General features: G+C 53.0%; 3 protein-coding genes across 9 annotated transcripts; 2 read left to right on the forward strand and 1 right to left on the reverse strand.

Moving 5' to 3' along the window:
- The first annotated feature begins 119 nt into the window (after positions 1 to 119).
- LOXL3 (lysyl oxidase like 3) lies at positions 120 to 17,909 on the forward strand. Of its 6 annotated transcripts, none has more exons than XM_037806767.1 (14): positions 120 to 229; positions 1,616 to 1,940; positions 3,602 to 3,765; positions 4,382 to 4,593; positions 14,534 to 14,753; positions 14,989 to 15,169; positions 15,313 to 15,467; positions 15,695 to 15,862; positions 15,972 to 16,134; positions 16,316 to 16,559; positions 16,644 to 16,759; positions 16,839 to 16,975; positions 17,077 to 17,188; positions 17,391 to 17,909. In XM_037806767.1, the coding sequence occupies exons 2-14, from the start codon at positions 1,628 to 1,630 to the stop codon at positions 17,462 to 17,464; spliced, it is 2,259 nt and encodes a 752-aa protein (XP_037662695.1). In that variant the 5' UTR covers positions 120 to 229; positions 1,616 to 1,627; the 3' UTR covers positions 17,465 to 17,909. The 6 variants fall into 6 exon arrangements, with proteins under 6 accessions (XP_037662695.1, XP_037662698.1, XP_037662696.1 ...); XM_037806769.1 differs by lacking the exon at positions 120 to 229 and adding an exon at positions 3,446 to 3,504 and having other exon boundaries at positions 1,811 to 1,940; XM_037806768.1 differs by lacking the exon at positions 120 to 229 and having other exon boundaries at positions 412 to 1,940.
- On the reverse strand, positions 17,890 to 21,235 carry HTRA2 (HtrA serine peptidase 2). Its single transcript, XM_037806774.1, has 8 exons — positions 20,456 to 21,235; positions 20,161 to 20,365; positions 19,866 to 20,060; positions 19,629 to 19,661; positions 19,301 to 19,406; positions 19,075 to 19,144; positions 18,349 to 18,444; positions 17,890 to 18,247 (listed from the first exon to the last, which is right to left on the reverse strand). Exons 1-8 carry the CDS (start codon positions 20,947 to 20,949, stop codon positions 18,082 to 18,084), a joined length of 1,365 nt encoding a protein of 454 aa, XP_037662702.1. The 5' UTR covers positions 20,950 to 21,235; the 3' UTR covers positions 17,890 to 18,081.
- Positions 21,198 to 24,279, forward strand: AUP1 (AUP1 lipid droplet regulating VLDL assembly factor). Of its 2 annotated transcripts, XM_037806775.1 has the most exons (12): positions 21,219 to 21,383; positions 21,464 to 21,601; positions 21,681 to 21,831; positions 22,041 to 22,225; positions 22,455 to 22,527; positions 22,623 to 22,696; positions 22,945 to 23,011; positions 23,095 to 23,197; positions 23,334 to 23,453; positions 23,567 to 23,682; positions 23,870 to 23,988; positions 24,095 to 24,279. In XM_037806775.1, exons 1-12 carry the CDS (start codon positions 21,334 to 21,336, stop codon positions 24,129 to 24,131), a joined length of 1,233 nt encoding a protein of 410 aa, XP_037662703.1. In that variant the 5' UTR covers positions 21,219 to 21,333; the 3' UTR covers positions 24,132 to 24,279. The 2 variants fall into 2 exon arrangements, with proteins under 2 accessions (XP_037662704.1, XP_037662703.1); XM_037806776.1 differs by lacking the exon at positions 24,095 to 24,279 and having other exon boundaries at positions 21,198 to 21,383; positions 23,808 to 23,947.
- The last annotated feature ends 379 nt before the right edge of the window (positions 24,280 to 24,658 follow it).

A 24,658-nucleotide genomic window follows, 5' to 3' on the forward strand; every position in this document is an offset into this window, starting at 1 on the left:
CGGCCAGTTCCCCCGGGGCAGGGGAGGGCGGGGAGGGGCCGCGCCAGGGAGGAATCCGGGGAGAAGGCGGAATGTGGGCGGGCTCGAGGGGACGTGGGCGGCGCGACCAGAGGGGGGAGTGGGGGGGGACCGGTCTCCCCCGGCCGAGCACTTTTTTTTTGGAAGTCTCAGGACTGAACTCCGGGACCAGGACTCTTCACCCAGTCCCTAAGGCCCCGCTCAGCCAGAGGTAGGGGGAGTCCCGCGGCCCGCCGGAAGAAGAGGAGTTGGGGATGGAGAGGATGAAGAAGGGACCAGGGAAGAGGAGTGGCGTGGGATGGAGTCAGGGCAAGCCAACCAACGGAGGATTTTATTATCAAAGGGGAGTGAGACACAGGAAGAGTGGAGAAAAGAGGCAGATGGGGGGAGCGGGGGCGCAGGGTGTTCCAAATAAGGCAGCTGAGAGGGCTTCAAGGCTGGGGGCTGCTCTGTGAGGCTTTAACCCTATAGGCCCCCAAACCAAAATGTCCCCAGAACAAAGCTGTCTTGTTGGGTTGTTTGTCTGGGCTGGGGGGAGCATGCTCCGGGGGCCCCCTGGCTGTGGAGGGGCTGTTCTCAGCCCCAGACGGAGAGAGGGCCTTGGCTGAGGCAAGGATTGGCGCCCTGGCCTCTCGTTGCCCGGTGACAGCGAAGACGGTGTGGCGGGAGGCTGTGTTGGCAGGAGGCTTCGACCAGCCCACCTCATCCGCTGCCCAGCGTGAGGCCAGGCCCTCCTGGGACCCTTGACCCTGTGGGACTTCTGAGAGCCGGTGTGCTAGGGCGGAGGTGCCATGATTCCCGGAGTGGTCTGGTCTCTGCCCTTCCTGCATCCACATCTGCCCCAGATGGGAGTCTGCCCCACTCCCATTCAAGGGATCTGAGGTCCGAGGGTCTCCTGGGCCCCCTGGCCTGCCTCTCTCCACAATCAGTAGAGCTGTCAGTCTGTCTGACTGACTGAATAGGGTCATCTGGGTCCCTCCCACATCTGCTCTTTGGCTCCCCCCCCTTACCAGTTGCCTGTACCTTTCCCTCTTGCTCCCTCATTCAGTGTGCCTAGCTCTTTCCATCTTCGCTGTTTCCTCTCCCACTGCCTCTTTCTGTTTGTCTCCTTTGCATTCCCACAGTCTCCCTTCATCTCACATCCTGTCTGTCTGGGTCTTCCTCTCTCAGTGTCTCTTGCTCAGTCTCTGTCTCTTGATCTGGACCATTCCCTGACCCTTGGTCTCTAATAATCACTGTCTTTTGATCTCTGGGTTTCTCAGACTGGGGAGTGAGAGGAATGGAGGTGATGTTGGCAGAACTAGGGAAAGACCTTGTGGAGCATTACAGCTGATTGTGATGCTCCCTTTCTCCCTGTCTCCCTTTATCTGGGTCTCTCAGGCATTCCTCCTGCTCCCACACTGTGTCTCTGCTTTGATTTAGTGTGTGTGTCTCTCTTGGTGTCCGGGCTCACTCTCACCACTGTTTCTCCATTTTTCTGTCCTTGGTCTTATTCAGTGTTTGTTTTTCTTTCATAATATCTATCTTGGGACTTGCCAGTCTCAGTTTCTCTCTCCCTCTCTCTCTCTCTCTCTCTCTCTTCCTGTGGGACATCCAGGCCTTATCTGCCATGCAGCCTGTTAGCGTCTGGCAGTGGAGCTCATGGGGGCTGCTGCTGTGCCTGCTGTGCAGCTCGTGCCTGGGGTCTCCGTCCCCATCTACGGACCCCGAGAAGAAGGACGGAAGCGAGGGGCTGCGGTTCCGACTGGCCGGCTTCCCCAGGAAGCCCTACGAGGGCCGTGTGGAAATACAGCGTGCTGGTGAATGGGGCACCATCTGCGATGACGACTTCACACTGCAGGCTGCCCACGTCCTCTGCCGGGAGCTGGGTTTCACGGAAGCCACAGGCTGGACCCACAGTGCCAAATATGGTCCTGGAACAGGTGAGCTGTGCTTCTGGTGGCCTAAATGCAGAGAGAGGGAGCACCAGGATGGCACAGCCACAGTGGGGGATGCAGAGCGTCAAAAACAGCCAGTGTCAAGAAAACCCATGAGTGACAAACCAACACAGTCACCTCCCAGAGTTGTGTGACCTTAGGCTGTCACTTGCTTTCTCTGATCCTCACATGCCCCAGGTGCAAAATGACTAGATGATCTCTAGGTTCTTTTCTGCCACAAAAATGTATGAATCTACAAAGTCACATGCCATGGCAGCCCAGATACAGGTGGTCCTGTATAGTTAAAGTACAGCTGGTTCCATGGGGAGCTGAGAGCAGGTAAATGAAGGCTGGATGTCCCAAAGCCAGAAGGGATCACAGATACATACTGCAGCTGACAAAATTGGGCTACAGGCCAGAGCTGAAACCAACAAGTTGGAACTGAATAAGGACAAATATAAAACTTAGGACAAGTATGGAGGGGCTGGAGGTGGTAGGGGCCTAAGAGCAGCTCTGACTGAGGCCTGGGAGTGCCTGGGCTGTCTGAGCTCACAGTGGGCTGGATGGACAGAAGCCAATGCAACCTGCGGCCAATCCCCTGATACCCACTGGCTAGACCCCTTCTGGAATAAAATGCCTGCTTATGAGTGCCACATTTTAAGAGAGATGCTAGAAAATGGAAATACTTTTAAAGGAGAGCAACCACTGTGAATGATTTGGAAGCCAAGTTTTAAGGAGGAATAGCTGAAAAAACCAGGGCTGTTTGGTCTGGAAAGAAAAAGCCTTCATTGGCAATTACATGATGGCTGTCTTCAAATATGAGACGGGCGGGGATGTGGTTGAGGGATTTTTCTGGATGGCATCAAAGGACTGCCCGAGACCTAGTGGAGGAAAGTCACCAAGAGTCCTGAGAATTCTCTGATGGTTGTGGCGGCCAGGTGGGGCTGGAGGTGGGTGTCCCAGCAGAAGCAGGGGAAGCCATATCCGAGTGTGCATAGGGGTCCCTGCACACTGGCTGGGACAGATGACCTTCAAGGTTCTACCCAATTCTGAGGGGGAATTAGTGCTATTCAGTGGGGTCCAGACCAAGAAGAACATGGGGCAACATGGAAGCACAGACAGGGCAGGCACGTGGAGAATGTGTGGCTTTGGTTAAAGGCTCTTAGATTTCCAAGCCTCACAGGCTGGGCTCAAACGCCTGCACCCCATCTATTGACTTGGTGGTCTTGGGCCAGCTCCCTAACTTCTCTAAACCTCAGTTTCTTTATGTAAAATGGTGACATCTTCCTGACAGTGCAGTTCCAAGCGGGGTCATGTACGTACAGTGCCCAGCAGAGTGCCTGGCACTTACTAGGCACTTGATTAATTGTAGTCGTCATTGAATGGGTAAAAACTGATCCGAACTTTAGTGCTGACTCTCGGTTTTTTATTCCCCCCACCAAATTCTTGAGTAGTCCCAGATCACCACCAACCCTCTGTCAACCCTGTGCCCCCTGCCTATTCCCCTCCAGGGTTCCCTGTCCCTTTCCTGCCCATTTTCTTCCCAGAAAAATGGGATCTTCATGGCCAGGTATGAGACCCCCATGCTTTTTCTCCCCAATATCCCCGTCACACCCCCGTGCTACCTCCCCGAGGCTCTCTCTGTCCCCTCATCTCCCCCTCCGCAGGCCGCATCTGGCTGGACAACCTGAGCTGCAGAGGGACCGAGCAGAGTGTGACGGAGTGTGCCTCCCGGGGCTGGGGGAACAGTGACTGTACCCACGACGAGGACGCCGGTGTCATCTGCAAGGACCAGCACCTCCCTGGCTTCTCAGACTCCAATGTCATCGAGGTCTGCAGTTCATCACACACACACACACACACACACACACACCACCCAGGATGGCCAGACAGGGAGGGCTGTGGATCGTTATAAGTGGTTAGGGCAGACACTAAAAGGTAGGGGGTCCCATGTGCCCCAGGAGACCATTTGGGTTGGTGGGAGGCCTGGAAGGGGAGGCCGATGCTGTGAGGTCAGAGGGTTTCAGCATTAGCATTCAAGCTGCTAACTCTGGCATGAGCCACTCCAGCTCCTGCCCTCACTGCACATCCTGTGTTCTCCCTCACCTCAGAGGTGCCCTCTATTCGGAACAGCTCCTTCCTTCCTTTCTCCCCCTCTTTCAAGGCCCTCTGTGAAGCACTCCCCCAGGATCCAGGCAGAAGGAGGTGCTCTTCCGCAGCTACCTCAGCAACTTGACTCATTTCTCAGATCCCAGCACATCCTCCCAGTCCCATGGTTGCAGGAGCGTCAAGGGGCCAGAGCCTGGGTTCCCTGAGAGCAAGCATTGCCTCGCTCTCACCGCTGACTCAGCCCCATCGGGGGCTCAATCAGAATTCCCCCAGGCTGGCAGGTCCCATGAGAGGGTTCCGGGTGCTCCCGGCGCTCCCCCGCGTGGTCTCATCCCCAGGTGGAGCATCACCAGCAGGTGGAGGAGGTGCGGCTGCGACCAGTGGTGGGTCGGGGCCGGCCCCTGCCCGTGACCGAGGGGCTGGTGGAAGTGCGGCTTCCCGAGGGCTGGTCGCAGGTGTGCGACAAAGGCTGGAGCGCCCACAACAGCCACGTGGTCTGCGGGATGCTGGGCTTCCCGGAGGAGAAGCGGGTCAACACGGCCTTCTACAGGTGCGGGGCCGCGGGTGCCGGACGGGGCGGGCTGGGATGTTGAGAGACCCCTGAGAGAGGGTCCGGGGCGTTGGGAACCCGGGGATCCGGAGTAGTGGGGGGAAATGGCTGAAGTCTTGGGATATCATTCACCAGCCAGAGGGGGTCAGCGGCGGGGCGCCCCCTTGTTTGGCAGGCAGATTCCGCGGGCCCCAGGACGCACGGGGGCGCCAGCGCAGCCCGGGGGCTCCCGCGAGGCCCGAGGGGCGCGGCCCGGCGCCGGGGCCTTCAGTGAATGCGGGGTCCCCGCGAGGGCGCTGGACCCTGCGGGGCGGAGGACTCTGAGGAGACGGCCCTCGAGGCCCGGCTGTGGGAGCGCGACCCTGAGGACCCCTAGGGAGGTTTCATCCAGAATTTGCTGTGGCCGAGGCACCCGCCCCTCTCCCCCTGCCCTGGCGCCCTGGGGTGCACGCCGGCTTCCAGAGTACCAGTCACCCTGTTGGACGGGTCCGGTGCTTCGAGCGTCTCGCTTCCTTGGTGCATCTCATTTGGTCATCCTGAGCCTCTGAGAGCCATGCAAATATTTGGAAATCTTTACACTGTATGTAATCTTGTGTTTCTTGGGCTACAAATGCTTATTTTCTTCAGCTCTTTCTTAGGCTTGTTTTGCAGAAAGACCTCTTCACATCAGGTGATCTTTCACGGGGCACAGTATTCCAGATGTGGTCTGGAGAAGTGCTCTCCTTTGAGGAAAGCAGGCCTAGATTTTGCATTGCCTTTCTGTAAGGCAGCATCACATTTCTTATACTGAACTTGTCACCTGAAGCTACTTCCGGTCTTTTGTTATTCTTAATACTGATAGAGCAGCCTTTTTGAACCTAAAGGGGGTGTTTACCTATTAAATGGTTTGCATACATCATATAAAACCACTGAAAAGCTATGATGATCCCATGAAATTATCTCAGCTCTTAACATTATGTTCCATTTTTCGGACTTCCCAGCCTCTTCTGGTCCACAGATATCATGAGGTCCTCTGACTTCATCATAATCACAGTTAAAATCATTGAACTGGTTAAAACCAAGGTTTAGCTCTTCTTGTGAAACTTCCCTTTTGATTTACATCAAGCTTTTAATCATTGGTTGTGAAATGTTTTTTTCAACCAGTTGGGAACAAACAGAACAGTACAATGATATAGCCAACATTTCACCATCTTGTCTATAATGAAATCATGGAAAATTTTTCTAAAATCCAGATACAGTATGTTCACAGTCATTCTCCAGCCTCCAATATATAACTTCTCAAAAAGGGGAACCATAGTGGATCAAGTGAACTTATTTTTATTGAAGTCTTTTATATCTCTGATGATCCAGATAGTCTTCTCTAAATGCCCACAAATTTTCTATTTAATAACCTATTCCAGAATATTACTTATTTATCTGTAGTTTGAGGGATCCATTTTCTTCTATTTGAAAGTCGATACATTGCTCAATCTCCAGTCTTTTTCACACTTGCTCAGATTTTCCTTGCCTTGGCTCTGAGACATATCTGAAAGTTCTTTCAGCCCTGAGGAATGTACTTTTTCTGGTCTGGAGACTCAAACCATTTTATAACAGCTATGTGCCTTTTTCCTATTATCTTTCTTGGGGCTGTATGCCTTTTTTCTGTACATGTTCTTTACTCTTCCTAATCCAAACAGAAGGTCTTGAAAGATTAGTAGGATTTAAAGAGCAGGCATTCCAAGTGAAGAGGACAACACAAACAAAAATGCAGAGATTCATTCATTCCATATTTATTTATTGAGTGCCCACTCTGTGGCAGGCACTGTTGTAGAAATGAGGAATTCAACAGTGAACAAAACAGACAAAAAGTCCCTGATCTCGTGGATCGGGAAGAAGCAGACAATAAAATAAATAATAAATAAATAAATAAAATGTAAGGATGGTAAAGAGTATAATGGATAAAAATAAAGCAGGGAAGTGGTTAGGAAGTAGGCATGGGATTGCAATTTTAAATAGTCATGGAAGGCCTATTTGAGAAAAGATTCAGAGGAGGTGAGGGAACACACTATAGAGACATCCTTGTCCTACTCCAGGACACCATTGTGGCTGGGGGTGAGTGCACAAGGGAGAAACTGTTATGATGAAATGTAGGTGGTGTTAAGGGAAGAATGGGGAGCTAGATCATGTAGGGCCATTTTGGAGACTTCGGCTTTCACTCTGTGGGAGATGAGGGTTTCCAGCTGAGGCATGACATCTGACTTCCACTCTTAAAAGACTGCTTTGCTCTGTTAAGGATAGACCATAAAGGGTGGAGTAGAAGCAAGGAGGCAAGGAAACTAGTTAGGAGTTGTCGCCTAAAAGCCAAGTAAAGAAAGTGAAAGGTGATGGTGACCAGTGGAGGTGGTGCAAAAAGATCAAATTCTGTACATAGTTGGAAGTAGAGCCAACAGGATTTTCTGATGGATTCGGTGTGGTATGAGAGAAGAGAGGAATTAAGGATGGTTTTTGGCTTGAGCCAAGTATGGAACCGGCCTCTTCTGATAAAGGGAAGACAGTGGGTGGAGCAGGTTTTGTGTGAAGATGGAGGTGTAGATTAAGAAGTTGGTTTTTGGACATGTTAAATTTGAGATCTTTAAGACACAGAAATGGTGAGATTGACTAGGCAATTGGATTTATGACTCTAGAGTTCAGCTAGACGTACTTAAAGTCCTGAAACTGGACAACATCACCAAGAGTGAGTGTAAATAGAAAAAAAAAAAAAAAAAAAGGCCAAGGATTGAACCACTGGACGCTTAAATATTAGGAGGATGGGGAAATAAGGCGAAATGATGCAAACAGTGAAGCAGGAAGACAACTAGGAGACTGTAGTGGCCTGGAAAGCAAGTAAAGGAGGAGAAAGTGATCATTTGAGACAATGCTGCTGCTGGAGCTAAAAACCTGAGGACTGGGAAAGGGCCACTGGAGTTCACAATGTGGAAATCTTTGAACTGGAGAGAGTTGATCATGGGCAGGATATATTTGGAAGACAGTAAGTTACTAGAGTAGAAGGCATATTCTCAGAAACAGTAGAAGAAAGATTTACATAGATGAAGTGAGGTCAGATAATGGAACACTTTTCATGCCAAATTGGAGAGTCTAACCTTTGTCCTCTAGAAAAATTTAAAATAAAGGCATTTGTACTGGACAGTGATAAAATAATGCCCGTGTTTTTTTTATTTAATCATTTTTTTATTATGGAATATAACATATATACATAGAAGTGATAACTTTCCATGTGCAATTTAATGAGTGCAAATTTCAGACTGTGCTGGGTTACAGTTCCACAGTTTCCTTTATTTCCTTATTGTGCAATATAACATATATGCGAAAGGTAATATCTTTCAAAGTACAATTTAACAAGTAGTTACATAGGAAATTTCCAAAAATGTTATGAGTTACAGTACCATAGTTACAGTTATTTATTGTGAGATATAATATTATACAAAAAGGTGATAACTTTCAAATTAAAATTTAACAAGTAGCTAAGAGCAAATATCAAATGATGCTATGGGTTACAGTTCCACCATTTCAGTTCTTTCCTTCTAGCTATTCCAGTACCCCAGCAACTAAGAAAAAGAAAATTATATAGAGATTCAGGATTCATAACCTTTGTTAAATTCCATCTTGTCTGTTGCTACCCCTTCCCCTAGTTTAATCACTTTTCCCATCTTCAGGGATGTCTAGGGAGTGACCACCTTAACTTGTTCATGCTGAAAAGGGATGCCTGTGTTTTTGAAAGAGTGCCTGTTAGTAGTTAACGGACAGAGGAGGGTCTAGGTGCAATAAGACTAACTAGGAGTTTGTTGTAAAAACGAAGCTGATTAAGGGAGTGACGACAAAGATGAAGGGAAAGGAACAGATGTAGAATGACTGGTAGAATACGGAAAACAAGAGAAGAGACACCTAAAATGTTTCTGAGGCTGCCCGAGAGAAGGGTGGTTCCAGGTCAATATGAACTAGCTTTCAAGGTGGGCTACCCTTGGGAAGTTTGAGACCCAGGCATTGTCCTTAGGAGTGCTTAGCCTGAAGTAGTTTTCAGAGATCAGGAGTATTTGCTGTACATTTTGGAATCTCTTACTGAGTGTGGGATATGAAGGCCAAGGAAGGAGATGATGCCAAAGTACAGAGGTCACTCTTAGTGGGGAAAGAGATTACAGGAGCCTGGGAGATGCCATGGTGGGGAGATGTTATCGATCTTCTTTCATGGGTCAAGTCAGACGAGGGAGTGGTCTCACTTTTCTTAAATGATAAAGGATAGGTTAAAAAAAAAAAAACCTTCGCAGAGAAAGAAGGCGCACCTGTAAGCTTTTAGAGCATGTCAGTAAGCTTTAGGGAGTGGAAAAATCAGAACCTGGTGTCTTTATTGTTTTTAAACATGTTTTGCTGGTTCCACCCTAGAACATGTGAAAGTTGTGGAATTTTAGAAGAGAAAAGGAATTTATAGATAATTGAACCATTCACTTTACTGCTCTTTTGCAGGTAAAGAAATTGGGGCTCATGGGTATTAAGTGCTATTTAAGAAATCACCCTTCTGGTCACTTCTGTTCAACAGATATTGAAATCCTACTGTATGCCAAGCATGGTAAAAGTGCTTAGAATACAAAGATGAATAAATGCTGGGAGACAGAATTAGGCACCATATCAGAGAAGTCCATATGGGCCATGTTAAGGCTTGGGGTCTTGGTGATAAAAGTAATGGGAAACCGCTGAAGTGTTTTAACAGGGATGGCTGTGAGATGTCATGATCAAGTCTGTGACACCAAAAGATCACTTTGTCTACATTTTGGAGAATGGTTTGGAAAGGAGCAAAAGTTAATGGATTGGAGAGATATTTAGTAAAGTAAAACCGAGAATGGGAGAAGTGCCAAGGTTGACTCCTATGAGTTTATTTTTTGGACATACATTATGTTTAGATGACTTTAAGATATTGAAGTAGAGACATCAAGAAAACAATTGGAAACACAAGGTTGGGTGTGAATGAGACCATATTAAAAAGAGAGTATGACATGAGAAGAGAAGATTGCCTAACAGAGCTCCAAAAACTTCAATGACTAAGTAGAGGAGGAGCCTGAAAAGAATACCAAGAAAGAGCAACCAGAATTAGGACTAAAACCAGGCTATTGTAGTACTATGGAAGCCAAGGAAGGAGAGAGAGAGAGGACAGCAGTGTCTGATGCTGCTGGAGAGGTCAATAAGCTGAAGACTGAAAAATGTCTACTGGATTTAATAACATTCAAGTTATTGCAGAGCAATGGGTGGGGAAAACCAGAAAGCAGAGGGTTAAGGAACGAGTGGGAATAAAGGATATGGAAATGGTGAGGATTGACAACTCTTTAGAAAATTTTTGTTGTGAAGAAGAGGAGAGATGTGGAGTAAAAGGTGTGTATGTGTGTGTGTTTACAGCAGAAATCTGAGCATGTTTAAAAGGATTCAAGGATTCAGTTGAGAAGGAGAGATTGTATGCAAGAGAGAAAAAGGATCAATTCATAACAGTTGGGGGGAGTGGTCTTAGAGAGGAGAGACAGTGGGAAGGAATGACTATAGGATGTGCAGATATAGGTAGGTTTGATGGTTTGATGGTTGAAGGAAAAAATGATAGGGAAAACAAGCACATCTATGGATGAAGAAATGTAAAACAAGAAAAACATCAAGACTAGTCTTAAATAAGACCATTTAAATAACTTAGGGAAGAGGTAATATTAAATTCTTCTGAGTATGACTTCAGAGATCAAGATGATCTCTCTGGGTTGATTGGTGAAAGAAAGAAAGTGCCAAGTGAGTTTCATTTAAGACATGTTTGAGGGAGAAAATAAAAGCCTTTGGAGAAAAGTTTCACACTATATCTATAAGATGAAAGGCTCTAAACTCTTAATGTCCCAGGAAAGGAACCTAAGAGTTATCGTAGACTCTTTGCTGGGAATGTTAGCTGTGTTGGATGTTTTGGCAAAAGAGGCAATCAAGTAATATCCTCAGGAAGAAGCCAGACAGCCTCACCCCTGTTTGAAATGGGTATGTTAAAATTCTAGTGCATCCGCACACAGTATGCTATGTCCAAATCTGACTCCTAGAGAAAAATAGCAGAGCAGGCACATGTTCAAAGGAAGGACAACTAAAATGATAACAGAGGTCATGCATTTATCAGAGCAGACAGACAAGACTCAAAATCACCTATAAATAGATGGACAGGACAAAGAGGGGCCATAATTAGAGTCTTCAAAACTAAGGGGAGAATGTGAGGAGAACCAGACCCAGTACCTAAATTCCAGACACTAGACTTAAGGCAACCCCTGGAAGAATGAAAGGTCAATTAGTTAGGCCAGTTTAAAAAGAAATAAGGTTTTAGAGTTGATTTCCTTGGAAGTACCTTTGGGAGATTAGCTTGGTTTATAAATGACCAAAGCACGTGGGATTCGAACCTGGGCAGGAGGGGTGCTAGCACCCTAAGCAGCCTGGCCTCAGGGCTCCGGTCAGACCAAGTTAACGTCCCTGGATATCTAGCCTTGGTCCTTGATTCCGGTCCTCTGGCCTTAGGCCTGGACAGTGATAGAAGCCAGAGAACGTCCGAGAAGAAGGAAAACAGGTGATCAGCCTCCCTGGGCCTGCGCAGGCTAGTGCCCTCTGCTAACCTGCTGAGTCTGGTAACCCTAACACCCTTCTACTTACCCCCTTCCCTTTGCCCTCCCCTGAGGTTCATGTCAGCCTAATCACCGGACCCAGGAGTGATTCACCCTCCTGCCCTAACCTAATTTCTGTAGGTGCTGGTGTAGGGACACCATCAATTCAGAGCAGAGCAGGAACATGTTCAAAGAAAAGACAACTAAAATGATAACAGAGGTCCAGCTATGGACCTCTGCTGCCGCCCACACATCTGCACAGTGCTTACGAGGCCAAACAGCCACAGAGGGAAGGGCCTCGGGAGCATCTGAGGTCATGGTGTTCTGCCTCCGGGATCCCTTCTGACTGTAAAAGAAATCTTGCCCCTGGAACCAGCTGCACTCACCTTTTCCACTTGGTTCTAGACTGATTCTGATGCTATTGTTGTCTTGCCCTCACAGAAAGTTGAGGAAGCGAGCGGCCAAGGCCTCAGCCCGACACCCCAAGCCCCTTGGAAGGTAATGGGGCAAGAGCCCCGGGACCTCCTGCTGGCCCCTGTGGCCCCAGGAGGTGGATGGACAGATGGCAGCCTGTCCATGTCCATCCTAGAACCCAAGCTGATAAATTAGGGATGTGACTGGAAAATGCCCTTTCCAGGGTGGAAGGGAGGGGAGGCAGGCCTGAGGATGGAGTCTTTGATTTTAGGGCTCATAAGGAGGATATAATATAGGAATGGCTGAGGAGAAGCCTCCCCATCTTTATATTTCCTCCAAATAGCTTGGACTCCAGCCTCAGCCACCTGCATTCCTCCTCCTCCCCCCTACTCCTCACCTCCTTTAATCCACCCACATCCCTATTCTCCCTCCACTCTTTACCTTTTCTCTTATCTCCTCTCTCCTCACTACTGTTGCTGAATCCAGAGAGCAGCACGAGCTCCTAAAATAGTTCACTGGTGTTCAGCAGTCAGTGTATGTGGCAGTTCTGTCTGTCCTTCTCCTTAGCCCTTTCCACACGCTGCATGAAGCACCCTTCCCAGAAACAGAAAAAAAAAAAAAAAATAACCCTCTACCCTTCCTGGGCGACATACCTAACCACTACCTCCACCAACTTCTCTCTCCTTTTTGCAGACCAGTCAACAAGCTTAAAGTCAAAGCAAAACCCCGAGCAGGCAGGGTGCCAAGCAAGAGGTAAACGGAAGTTCAGGCTGGGAGGAGAGGAGAGGGGGCACCACGTTACGAAATGGGGGGATGGGAGGTGTGGGCAAGGAAGGGGCTGAGAGCTGCCCAGGTGGTAGGGGGCGGCAGCGGCCAAGGCAGGTCACCTTCCAGGTCACTTACTGAAATGTCAAGTATGCCTGGCCCTTATGTTGGTCTCTGGGGAATTATATTTGCTACAGGATTTTTGAAAATCTCAATAGACTTCATCCACTTACTGCCCTGTTTCCACATGCTTACTTGTCTTCTCCCATGAATACTAGTAGAGAATCTGGTGCTTTTCTCCTTTGGACACCATGTTTGCCTCTTCCCTGAGAGCTTAAGCTTGCCAAAGGGATCAGTGTTCCCATCCTACCATTCTTAATTTTTTAAAAAGTTTTCTAAAAGTTTTAAGTAAGTGCTGCCAGCTTACCTGATTAGGAGGTGAGACTCGGGTCCCCTTTGGATGGAGTCAGATGGACAGTCCCTACCTCTCTGGCCAGTTGAACACGATTAGGCTCCCAGTTCCCGAATTTTCCTCCCAGGTTCTTTTGGAACCCAAGGGAGCGGAAAGCTTCCATCCCTGGTGATTACGTCTCACTTGGCTTCAAAAAGCAGCTTGCATGTTAAAAATCTCCCTGATAACCTCTTTGGCAGGGACTGAGGTGCAGAGAACTCTTCCCTTCCTACTTCCCCTCTTCTCATCGGCAAGTTCCGGGATCTCCCGGGGGTCCCCTGTATCCCTCGTTCTGATGCCTTCAGAGGAGCTCAGAATCTGGGGGTACTGGCCTTCACTCACCCCATTAAAGTCCGTACTGGAGTTTTTGCTTTGTTAGTTGTGGGGAAGAAGAGGGCAGAGTTTAGAAGAAGATGTCTTTTTCCTGTGATGGCTTCTTTGACTTTGGGAGAGCCCCTGAGCTTTTACCTTCGGAATCCGTTTATCCTGAGCTCCCACAAAGGTATTCCGTAAAGTCTTCAGGCTTCTTTTGTCTGCCTCGTTCATAAACGTTTCCTCCTCTCCATGTCCTCCAAGCCAATGGCTTCAAGTTGTCATATCCCTTCCTTCCTCGACAGCAGGTGACGGGGCACATTAGTGCATAATTCACCACGTGGCCAAGGCCACGGGCCGCCTGCAACCCCGGGGCCCCATCTGGTTCCCTCCGCCCTGGGCTCAAACCAGAGTCTTTGGAAGAACATACTTCTCTCACCCTCACCCCTCACCACGGCCTCTCACTCCACTGGTGCTGATCAGCAAGGCCCCTCGTTCTCTCAGGCATTTCTTAGCAGTGTTTTATGCTTTACAGTCTCTGGTTTAGCCCCATTTTCCTGCTCCGGCAGCTTATGGGACATTCCTTCAGTTATATTTAAATTGTGGACACTCAGACTACCTCAGTAAAGACTACTGTACCTCTGGGCCCAGGTCGTGGGATCTCCCTGCCATGTTAGTATTCCCATCTGCCCTCCTTCTCTGGGCACGTGGTTCCCCTAACCGTTCCCCCACACATCTTCCTGCCCGCAGAGGCCAGCCCCAGCTCTGCCTGTGCCCACCGGCTGGTCAGTTCTTCGGAGCTGCCCATCGTACTCTGGCCTCCAGGTCTCCAGCCCAAAAGCTCCTCTGGCCTCTGACATGCTGTTTTGTTCCAAGGCTGACTCACCCCCTGCACCCTGACTCACTCAGCCTACTCAGTCTCCGCACAACACCAGGATGTGCTCGCTTGGCCTCTCCGGGCTTCCTGTTTGGGTCAGCGTCTCCCTCCTGCCCATCCCCTCCCAGTGGGGCTGTCCTGGCTTCCCCTTCTCTCAGCACCACAGCCTTAGCCTCGGCCTCCTTTAGAGCCACAGCAGCCTGGAAGTTGTTGGGACAAGGTTTCTGTCAGGCAGAGCAGGACAAGCCATCCTGCTCACAGGGGGTCCCCAGGGAACGCCCGGCAGGGTAGTCTGAGCACTTTCAGCCTGGTCACTGGGCACTCCCTTTGTCTCTTTGGAGGAAAATTCCGAAGAGAAGGCAGAGAGAAGGGAGAAAGTGGTCATGGAAGATTGGAGGGGATGGGGGAGGTGGGGAGCGGGAGGAGCATTGTGGGGCAAAGAGGCGGGACACTGTTTTACCCTACTGCACCCCACTCTTATCCCCCCAGACTGCTGGCCCAGCGGCAGCAACACTCCTTTGGTCTGCACGGGGTGACGTGCATGGGCACGGAGGCTCACCTCTCCCTCTGCTCCCTGGAGTTCTATCGTGCCAATGACACCACCCGGTGCCCTGGGGGGGGCCCTGCAGTGGTGAGCTGTGTGCCGGGCCCTCTCTACACGGTGTCCAGTGGCCAGAAGAAGCAGCAGCAGTCGAAGCCTCAGGGGGAGGTGTGTGAGACAGTGACTGTGACCTTTCCCGTGGGGAACCCCCTGGCCTGGCCACCCCATGACCAAGCACAGCCCTGACCTTTGGGGACAGAAAGGAACCTTCCAGGGGGTGGGCCACAGACCTGATATCACTCCACCCCACCCCCCAAAAACCTCCTTCATCTCCCAGGTCTACTTAGCCCTCTCCGTGCTGACGTTTCCATTCAAGCGTTGGGCACGTCTTTCTCCTCCATAGGCCCGTGTGCGTCTAAAGGCTGGGGCCCACCCTGGAGAGGGCCGCGTGGAAGTCCTGAAGGCTGGCACATGGGGCACAGTCTGTGACCGCAAGTGGGACCTCCAGGCAGCCAGCGTGGTGTGTCGGGAGCTGGGCTTCGGGAGCGCTCGAGAGGCTCTGAGCGGTGCCCGCATGGGGCAGGGTGAGGCAGATGCACGTGGGAGGGAGTGGGAAGGAGGATGCAGGCACACCCAGGGGGTCCATTCCTTGGGGAAAGTTAGGAGAGCCCCGGGCAGACCATGACGGTCCAGTGGCAACCTCCGGACCTTTGACCCCGGCCCCCAGGCATGGGCGCCATCCACCTGAGCGAAGTCCGATGCTCGGGGCAGGAAGCCTCCCTGTGGAAGTGCCCCCACAAGAACATCACAGCCGAGGACTGCTCCCACAGCCGGGACGCAGGGGTCCGATGCAACCTGCCGCACACGGGGGCGGATGCCAAGGTCAGTCGTCCTTTCCGCCTGGGTTCCAGTCCCACCTCTCACCCCATCCTGGTCTCCAACCTGCGGGCTGGTGGCCCCACCTATTATCCCGGGCCCTACTGTCCTGTAGCTCCCACAGGACCCCACCATCTGCTAGCCCCTCACGGGCCTCTGACTCACCCTTCTGCCACATTCCTGCTGCAGACTCCTACCGCCTCACCCAGCGCTTCCATTCCGTGTCACTACAGATCCGCCTCAGCGGGGGCCGCAGCCGATACGAGGGGCGAGTCGAGGTGCAAATCGGGGGCTCTGGGCCCCTTCGCTGGGGCCTCATCTGTGGGGATGACTGGGGGACGCTGGAGGCCATGGTGGCCTGTCGGCAACTTGGCCTGGGCTATGCCAACCATGGCCTGCAGGTGAGCGGGAAGCGGATGTGTGGGGCCAAGGCCTGTGCTGGCAGCAGATGAGTGTGGAAATGAACCCTGGGCCCGAGAGCCTCAAAGCAATACCTACACATGTCCCCAGGAGACCTGGTACTGGGACTCGGGGAATGTGACTGAGGTGGTCATGAGTGGCGTGCGCTGCAAAGGGACTGAGCTGTCCCTGGACCAGTGTGCCCACCACGGCACCCCCATCACCTGCAAGAGGACAGAGACCCGCTTCACCGCTGGAGTCATCTGTTCTGAGAGTGAGTGGAGAGTAGGGTGACCCAAGCCAGGGAAGAGAGGCACCAGGCCACACCTTTGTGGGGAAAGAAGGGGCCGTAATCTAGAGGGGTACAGCCTCTCCCACCTGGGGGATGGGAGCACCCCCATCTGTCTCTGCCCCCAGCAGTGGTTTCTAATGCTCTCTTTCCTTCTCTGGGGCAGCCGCATCCGATCTGCTGCTGCACTCGGCCCTGGTGCAGGAGACGGCCTACATCGAGGACCGGCCCCTGCACATGCTGTACTGTGCCGCGGAAGAGAACTGCCTGGCCCGCTCAGCTCGCTCAGCCAACTGGCCTTATGGCCACCGGCGTCTCCTCCGCTTCTCCTCCCAGATCCACAACCTGGGGAGAGCTGACTTCAGGCCCAAGGCTGGACGCCACTCCTGGGTGTGGCATGAGTGTCATGGGTGAGAGGGTAAGGGGTGAGGTGGAAGGGTAAGGCCATGGGGGATGGGGCAGGGAAGGAAACAGGAGTTCCCTTATCCCCACAGGCACTACCACAGCATGGACATCTTCACTCACTACGATATCTTGACCCCCAATGGCACCAAGGTGGCTGAAGGCCACAAAGCTAGTTTCTGTCTAGAAGACACTGAGTGTCAGGAGGGTGAGTTGGGGCCCAGAATGGACTATAGTGTCTCCACCCCAGAGCCATTCCTCACACTGACATACACCTCTCCTCTCAGATGTGTCCAAGAGGTACGAGTGCGCCAACTTTGGGGAGCAGGGCATCACCGTGGGGTGCTGGGATCTCTACCGGCATGACATTGACTGCCAGTGGATTGACATCACAGATGTGAAGCCAGGAAACTACATTCTACAGGTAGCTGGGGCCAGAGAGTTCCAGAGGGCAAGGAGGAGGAGGGTCCAGGACACCTCAGATCTGCAGACAGCTGGGTTAAGTGGCCTTTCTCCCACTCACAGGTGCTCATCAACCCAAATTTTGAAGTAGCAGAGAGTGACTTCACCAACAACGCCATGAAATGTAACTGCAAATACGATGGTCATCGCATCTGGGTGCACAACTGCCACATTGGTACTCGGGGGAAGAGCAGCCTGGGAAGGTTGTGGGGTGGGGAGAAACATCCTTCATTCTCTTTTCCCTGATTTGCTTCTGTGTCCTTCCACTCACATCTAGACCTCTCAGCCCCTCCACTTCTACCCACCCCTTCCCCACAATGGGTCAGTCTTCCTGTCCCTGCCCAGGGCACCTCCCAAACCAACTGGTCACCCTGCAGGTGATGCCTTCAGTGAAGAGGCCAACAGAAGATTTGAGCGCTACCCCGGCCAGAACAACAACCAGATCATCTAAGGTGCCCCCACCTTCCTCTGCAAACCACCACTGGCCCCGCCTGGTGGGGGTCTGAGGCTGCCATTACCTCAGGAGCTTACCAAGGAACTCCTGCCATCAGCAGGCCCACTGCACTCATCCAGCCGGGCCCCATGGCTGTGGAACTGTCAGGAAGCCATCGCCTTCCTCCCTAGGCCAGCTGTCAGAGCCCGCGGCCAAGCACGGGGAATTGTGCACCCAGGCCTGGCACTGAGCAGAGCCCATCACCCAGAGCAGCACCGAACTAGCTGCCCACGATGACTGACAGCAGCGGCTGGTTTCCTTGACTCAGGGGGTCAGGATGGTCAGCTCCAGTATCTCCCCTCAGTTCAGGGGGGCTACAGCCTTACCTCTAGCCTTTCGGTGGGAAAAGATCCAGCCCCCCCCCCTCATTTTTGACTATAACATGTTGCTAGGTATAATTTTATTTTATATAAAAAGCATGTTTGTGATTCTTCAGAGCCCAGGGACCGGTGCTGCTGGTTGGAGGGACCTGCCCCCCATGGTCTCACTTAAACCTCTGTCCAGGTGCCCTCGAAGCCCAGGCCAGGGAGGCAGGGAGGAAATCAGACAGGAGCCTCACACTCCTGCTGCTACGTTCATTCGGTCACCTCAGGGGTCACGTATAAGGTCAGTGTTTCCGGCCCCCGTCGGATCCGCACTGCCAGCTGGGATTGGGTTCGAACAGCTTCATAAACATCTTCGGCATTTTGTACCAGCTGTTCCCCAATGGCCAAGATTACATCACCCGGCCGCAGACCAGCCCTAGGGAGAAAGATGGAGAGAGAGCAGAGGGTGCGTGCCACCCCATCCGAGAGCAGCTGCCCGACTCACCCACCCCACCTCCCACCCAGTCTCCCCCTCACCGGTGTGCAGGGGAGCCCAGGATGACTTTGTGGATGAGGACCCCATGCTGAACATCGGGAAAGCTTGGTTCTCGAAGCTGTAGTTCAGCAAGGATGCTGCAAGGACACAGAGCACCCTGTTATCCACACGCCACACTCTCTCCCTCTTGGGTTCACCTCATGTCTCTTGTCAACACACAGCCATACAGAAAGGGCACGTGCCAGGTGCCACAGATACAAAGGCAGGTAACTTGCTGCCTTCCAGCAGTTAGGAAGCAGCATGTACATAAAAGATAGCTAGTTCCAAATGACACATGGTATTAAATCAGTGGCACTAACATCATTCTAGAAGGATGGGTCTGATATTTAACCATATAAAGTAAGAGCAGCACAGATAAAAATATGGAAGTAGGAAAGCAGGTTGGCTGGAACAGAGTATCCATGTAGGAAGTAACAGGAGCTGAGTCTGAAAGGCTGTGGTGGAAACAGATGGAAAATGGCCTTTAAACACCAGGTTAATGGGTCAAAGGCTTTAAATCAAAGGAGTAACAGGATAAAAACAATCCGGTAGCAAGGGTGCAAATGAAGCGGGATGAGAAAGTCACGATGAGAGGGACGGCTGTTCCGATGGCTCCAAATGTGAGGCAGCTTAGATAAAAAACGGAGGAACAAACCCAGTGGAGATGCCACTCGCCCACTACTGATTACACTGGTGGCCCTCCCTGTCACTACCCCTAATGCTCCTACCTGGGAGTCAGAGTCAGCATCATCACCCCAATGTAGCGGCGCTGGGACCCACTGGTTCCAAACCAGGAATCTGTGATAGAGGGACAAATAAGCCTCACCCAGCTATATCCTTCCTCACCCCTCTCCTCCCAATTGACTCCTCTCAAGCAAGTCCCCAAAAAATGCCCCTCCCTATGCTCCACCCACCTCTTAAAGGAATCTCCTTCCCCCCCAAAACCAGGCTCACTCTTTTTTTCCCCACGATGCAGAAACTCTCGAAGGCGATCGGAGGGGATGGCAAAGGAGATTCCAGCTGTGACCTTCATGGTGTTCACCCCAATCACCTCCCCATCCTGTAGGGACACAGGCCCTGATCCATAGCCCACAACAATAGTCAGGGTTGGGGGAACACCTGACCAAAGGTAGCAGGGAGTGCTGGGGAGATGTGCTTGCATACTGGGAGGCAGCCAACAAGAGACTGGTCGGAAACTTAACCAGACATCCTTGAATTAGGGAAAACCCACCCTTCCCACACTAACCTGGGGCAGGGATTCTTAGAAGGATGTCCCACTCACCAGGTTAACCAGGGGACCTCCAGAGTTTCCAAACTGCAGGACAAGGAGAAAACATGGAAGAGATCCTGGGACTTTGAGCCTGGGGGCATAATCAGGATGGAGGCACTCTCTCCAAATTCTCTCCTTTCCCAGCAATGAATGAGTGGCTACATTCTTGCAGCCCAGTCCCTGTATCTGAACCACACAGCCTCCCTGCTCCCATCCTAGCTTCCCATTTCTCCCCGCATCAGGACGCACATCAATAGCTGCATCAGTCTGGATGTATTCCACATTGGTTTGGGGTAGTCCCAGGTCTCTGGCTGGGCGCTGAGCAGAGCTGACAATGCCCGATGTGATCGTGTTCTGCAGCGCAAAGGGACTTCCCATGGCAACGACAAACTCCCCTTGCCGAACATCAGCGGAGCGGCCCAAGGGCAGCGTGGGGAGAGGCTCCTACACAGAAGGGGCCAGACAGACCTGTCAGCTGAGAAGCAAGCAAATCCACAGCTCCAGACAGACCCCCACCTTGGGAGGGCCCCAACTCGAACCCCACCTTGGTCTGAATCCTGAGCGTGGCGATGTCTGCCACGGGATCCACAGCTGTGACCATGGCCTCATACGTGTCACCGCTAGGCAGCCTCACGCGCACCCGGCGTCGATCAGCCACTACATGGGCGTTGGTAACGATGAGCCCATCGGCAGCCACCACGAATCCTGAGCCGTTCGAGATGGGAACCTCGCGGCCCGAGAAAGGGTGCCTGGGATGGGGGGACAGTACAGAGGTGACGAGGCTCTGACCCCTCCTGCTCGCCCACCCTCCGGGGCCTCCGGGTCTACCCCACCGTTACCGGCCCAAGATCTCGATATAGACCACGGCAGGTGCCGTCTTCTCCACCACGTCCGCAATGAAGTTGTACTGGCTCCGGGGAGAGGTGGGTGGCGGGGCAGGGACCGCAGCTAGGACCGCCGGCGGACCCCGACCCCCGCCCCACAACAACAACAACACCGCTCCCCCGGCGCCCAGCGCCACCGCCAGCCACACGCGCCGTCGTGTTCCGGGGGTCTCTGAGGCCTTCCGGGGATCGGGGGCCCCCGCGGTCAGCCGAGCGCGGGAATCCAGGAACCCCGACGTCAGACATGCCCAAGGTTCAGGGTCCGACAACCGTGCCAGGGGATTGAGGGGCCCGTACGTCACCCGGGCCCGAGCGTCGGGAGTTCCTGACGTCAGCAAGGTCCGAAGGTCAGGGGTCAACGCGGGTCCCGTTCCCCAGGGAGTCCCCCTCAAAGCCCGCCATCTCCAGAGGCTCCGGCCCACAACCCGCCCCGCCCTCAGCGCAGCCATCAGCTCCGCCTCAGCTGCCTCCCGACCGCCCTGCTCAGAGGCGGCGCCCTGGACGCGAGCAGGCGGACAGCAGGACGCGTGGCACGCCGGTACCTGAAGTCCTCCAGAAGGGCGCGCCGGTACCCAGCAGCCCAGGAGACCGGCTCCGCCCCCGCCCCGCGAATGCCGGGAACTGTGGTCCCCGCGGGGCGCGAGCTCTGAGGTGGCCTAGGAGGCCGCGGGGCATGCTGGGACCGCTAGCCCTTCCGGGGCGCCGCGATCCGATTTCGGGTCCAGGCACCCTGGGCGGCCCCAAGGCTCCACCTTCCCAGGAGCACCTGCGGCCGGCCGCGAAGATGGCGGCGGCGGCGGCTGCAGCGGCCGGGCACTCCTAGAGCAGCAGCGATGGAGCCTCCCCCAGCACCGGGGCCGGAGAGGCTCTTTGACTCGCACCGGTAAGAGACCTGGCGGAAAGGGACCGGCTCCCGCGTCCTCTCGGCCTTCGACGCCCGTTCACCCCGCCTCTCGTCCCCAGGCTCCCGGGTGACGGCTTCCTGCTCCTCGCGCTGCTGCTCTACGCGCCAATCGGCTTCTGTCTCCTGGTCCTGCGCCTCTTTCTCGGCATCCACGTCTTCCTGGTCAGCTGCGCGCTGCCAGACAGCGTCCTCCGCAGGTTCCGACCCGGGCGCTCGGGGAGGGACGGGGCCGGGCCGGGCCCGAGGCCGCGCAGTCACCGCCGCCTGCGTCCCCAGATTCGTGGTGCGGACCATGTGTGCGGTGCTGGGGCTGGTGGCCCGGCAGGAGGACCCCGGACTCCGGGATCATCGCGTTAGGGTCCTCGTTTCCAACCACGTGACACCTTTCGATCACAACATAGTTAACTTGCTCACCAGCTGTAGCACCGTGAGTGTCGTGGTGGGGGTGCGAAGCCGAGAGCCTCCCGGAGCGGTTCCCTGGGCCCCCACTCAAAGCTCCCGTCTGCCCCTCCACCTGCCGGCTCGGGTTTTCCCTGGGGACCACGAGATACTGAGCTTTACCCCAACCCCACTTCTCTACCCTGATTGTCAGTTTTTCTCATTCCCCTCCATTCTTGCTTTCTTCCCGGTTCCCAGCCTTTGCTCAATAGTCCCCCCAGTTTTGTGTGCTGGTCTCGGGGGTTCATGGAGATGGATGGTCAGGGGGAGTTGGTGGAGTCACTCAAGAGATTCTGTACTTCCACGAGGGATCCCCCCACCCCTCTGCTGCTATTCCCTGAGGAGGAGGCCACCAATGGCCGGGAAGGGCTCCTACAATTCAGGTGGGTGAGCACAGGTATTGGGCTTCAACTGGGTAGGTGGTCAGATTTGCCCCCCACCCACTGCATTTCTAGTTTATTTCTTTTCTGTCCACTTTTAGTTCTATCCCCAGAATCCCTCTCTTCCCCATTTATTTTGTCATATGGTTTGACAGCTTTCTCTTTTAAGTCAGGTGTGAGCTGCTGACTAGGCTGACTGGACCCCCATTCTGCTCTCTCCTTCCTCTTCTAGTTCCTGGCCATTTTCTATCCAGGATGTGGTACAGCCTCTTGCCCTGCAAGTTCAGAGACCCCTGGTCTCTGTGGTGAGTGTGTGTTGGACAGCGACTCTCTGGGGCTTGGAGGGGAAGTTTCCCACCCGTGGCCCTGGCTTAGGCCTCACTTTATACCCTCTCCTCAGACGGTGTCAGATGCCTCTTGGGTCTCAGAACTGCTGTGGTCACTTTTCGTCCCTTTCACGGTGTATCAAGTAAGGTATTAACTGTCCTCACTTTTTGGTGGCTGGGGAGAAGCTCACCTCGAGGTTAAGGAAGTAACCTCCCTGTCCATTTCCAGATCTTTTAATACCAAGATTCCACCACAGAGGCTACATAAAGTATTTACTCTCTACCCCCCTCACCACTACTGTCCCATGAAAAGAGATACCAAGAGTAGGGAGGAGATGATAGCCTTACCCCAGGTGCCCCCAGCATGGCCCTGGATTGTCTGTTTTATTTTTACAGGTGGCTCCGTCCTCTCCATCGCCAGCTGGGGGAGGGGAATGAGGAGTTTGCTCTCCGTGCGCAACAGGTGGTGGGGTCTCTCCTTAGGGGGAGGTCGAGGAAAGCCTGAGGCCTCAGGTTCTAACACTTTCAACCTTCCAATTCTCCTAGCTGGTGGCAAAGGAATTGGGCCAGACAGGGACACGGCTCACTCCAGCAGACAAAGCAGAGCACATGAAGCGACAGAGACACCCCAGATTACGCCCCCAGTCAGGTGCGTGGTCTCTGTACACAAAGCTTTTTTTTTTTTTTTTTTGAGCCTACTGTGATTTCGGTCCTATTCTTGTGCTAGTCAGCCTCTCCTTCCTCCAAGTTTTCCACTCATCATATTTCTGATTTATTTTTTGCAGTTCAGCCTTCTTTCCCTCCCTCCCCTGGCCCTTCTCCTGATGCGCAACTGGCAACTCTGGCTCAGAGAGTCAAGGAAGTTTTGCCCCATGTACCACTGGGCGTCATCCAGAGAGACCTGGGTATGGGAAAGGGTAGCCTCACATGGGGAAACAGGCAGAGAGAAGACAAGTGGGTTGTGAGGGAGAAGGTGAGCAGGGAACAGATTACCCTCTCCTCTTTTCCCTCCCCCCAGCCAGCACTGGCTGTGTGGACTTGACCATCACCAATCTGCTTGAGGGGGCCGTGGCCTTCATGCCTGAAGACATCACTGAGGGTACCCAGTCCCTTCCCACAGCCTCTGCCCCCAAGGTGAGGCCCAGGAAACAAGGATCAGGTCTGAGGCTGGGGGTGGGGTGGGGAAGTCTACATAACTTCCCAATCCCAGTGTCTCTTTGATCCTGAAACCCTAGCACGGTGCCTCTCTTGCAAAGTAGGCACTCAATGCGTGTTTAATGATGATGACTTCGCAAGCCCTCTGACATTGTGATCACCTCAGTTCCCCAGCTCTGGCCCGGTGACCCCTCAGCCCACAGCCCTAACATTTGCCAAGTCCTCCTGGGCCCGGCAGGAGAGCTTGCAGGAGCGCAAGCAGGCACTGTACGAATACGCGAGAAGGTGAGGGATATAGAGGACAACGGGTAGGAAGGGGCAGGTTGAAGAAAGGCAGTAATGGAACTAAGATGGCAGAGCCCACACAATGTCTTCTCTCTGTGTCCCTCAGGAGATTCACAGAGAGACGGGCCCAGGAGGCTGACTGAGCACAGAGCCACAGGATGGCACCCAGAGCCGCAGGGCGGATTCTGGGGGCAGCCCTCACGCAGCTCACAACAGGCTGGATGGCCGGGTGGTGTCAAGGGAGGGGTGGGGCTCCCCCAATGTCACATTAAATTCAGGGTTTTCACTCAAGTCTCTGTTGCTTCTCTGAGTCTCAAAAGCCCCCTGAGCAAGTTCCTTTTCCCTTGGTTGGGGGGGGGCATGGGGTGAGGGTGGCCTCCTTGTGAGTTTGTGGGGGGTGGTCAGGATGGAACTGTCTGAAATCACCTCCTCACTGCCAGGAGGTGAGTGATATTAAGGAAGTGTAACTGAACTGAAGACCTGGCAGCAACTGGATCCCGCTTTGGGTGTTCAGCCCAGCTCTGGGGGGAGGGGGGATGAGGGACAACAGCTGCTAAATAAACTCCAAGTCCCAGGATGCCTTTCACTGGCAACAATGCATGTCATCCATAGAGTGCATTTACTGAGTGTGGTGGCTGGAGCCTATTTTCCATAGGCTCCTTACTTGGTT

This window comes from Choloepus didactylus, chromosome 17 (assembly GCF_015220235.1).
Source record: "Choloepus didactylus isolate mChoDid1 chromosome 17, mChoDid1.pri, whole genome shotgun sequence".
In the NCBI taxonomy this organism is placed as follows: Eukaryota; Metazoa; Chordata; class Mammalia; order Pilosa; family Megalonychidae; genus Choloepus; species Choloepus didactylus.

What these genes read in the sequence shown, in the direction of transcription:
- LOXL3 (XM_037806767.1), top strand. Translation starts at nt 1,628, where the DNA reads ATGCAGCCTGTTAGCGTCTGGCAGTGGAGCTCATGGGGGCTGCTGCTG. An exon ending in CGGTGCCCGCATGGGGCAGG is followed by an intron (nt 15,170 to 15,312) that starts GTGAGGCAGATG and finishes CCCGGCCCCCAG; the next exon opens with GCATGGGCGCCATCCACCTG. An exon ending in AGACACTGAGTGTCAGGAGG is followed by an intron (nt 16,760 to 16,838) that starts GTGAGTTGGGGC and finishes CTCTCCTCTCAG; the next exon opens with ATGTGTCCAAGAGGTACGAG.
- HTRA2 (XM_037806774.1), bottom strand. Translation starts at nt 20,949, where the DNA reads ATGGCTGCGCTGAGGGCGGGGCGGGTTGTGGGCCGGAGCCTCTGGAGA. An exon ending in GCATCGTGGGGAAAAAAAGA is followed by an intron (nt 19,145 to 19,300) that starts GTGAGCCTGGTT and finishes CCTCTATCACAG; the next exon opens with ATTCCTGGTTTGGAACCAGT. An exon ending in ATGCTGACTCTGACTCCCAG is followed by an intron (nt 18,445 to 19,074) that starts GTAGGAGCATTA and finishes GTGTCCTTGCAG; the next exon opens with CATCCTTGCTGAACTACAGC.
- AUP1 (XM_037806775.1), top strand. Translation starts at nt 21,334, where the DNA reads ATGGAGCCTCCCCCAGCACCGGGGCCGGAGAGGCTCTTTGACTCGCAC. An exon ending in CCAGACAGCGTCCTCCGCAG is followed by an intron (nt 21,602 to 21,680) that starts GTTCCGACCCGG and finishes CTGCGTCCCCAG; the next exon opens with ATTCGTGGTGCGGACCATGT. An exon ending in CAGATTACGCCCCCAGTCAG is followed by an intron (nt 23,198 to 23,333) that starts GTGCGTGGTCTC and finishes TATTTTTTGCAG; the next exon opens with TTCAGCCTTCTTTCCCTCCC.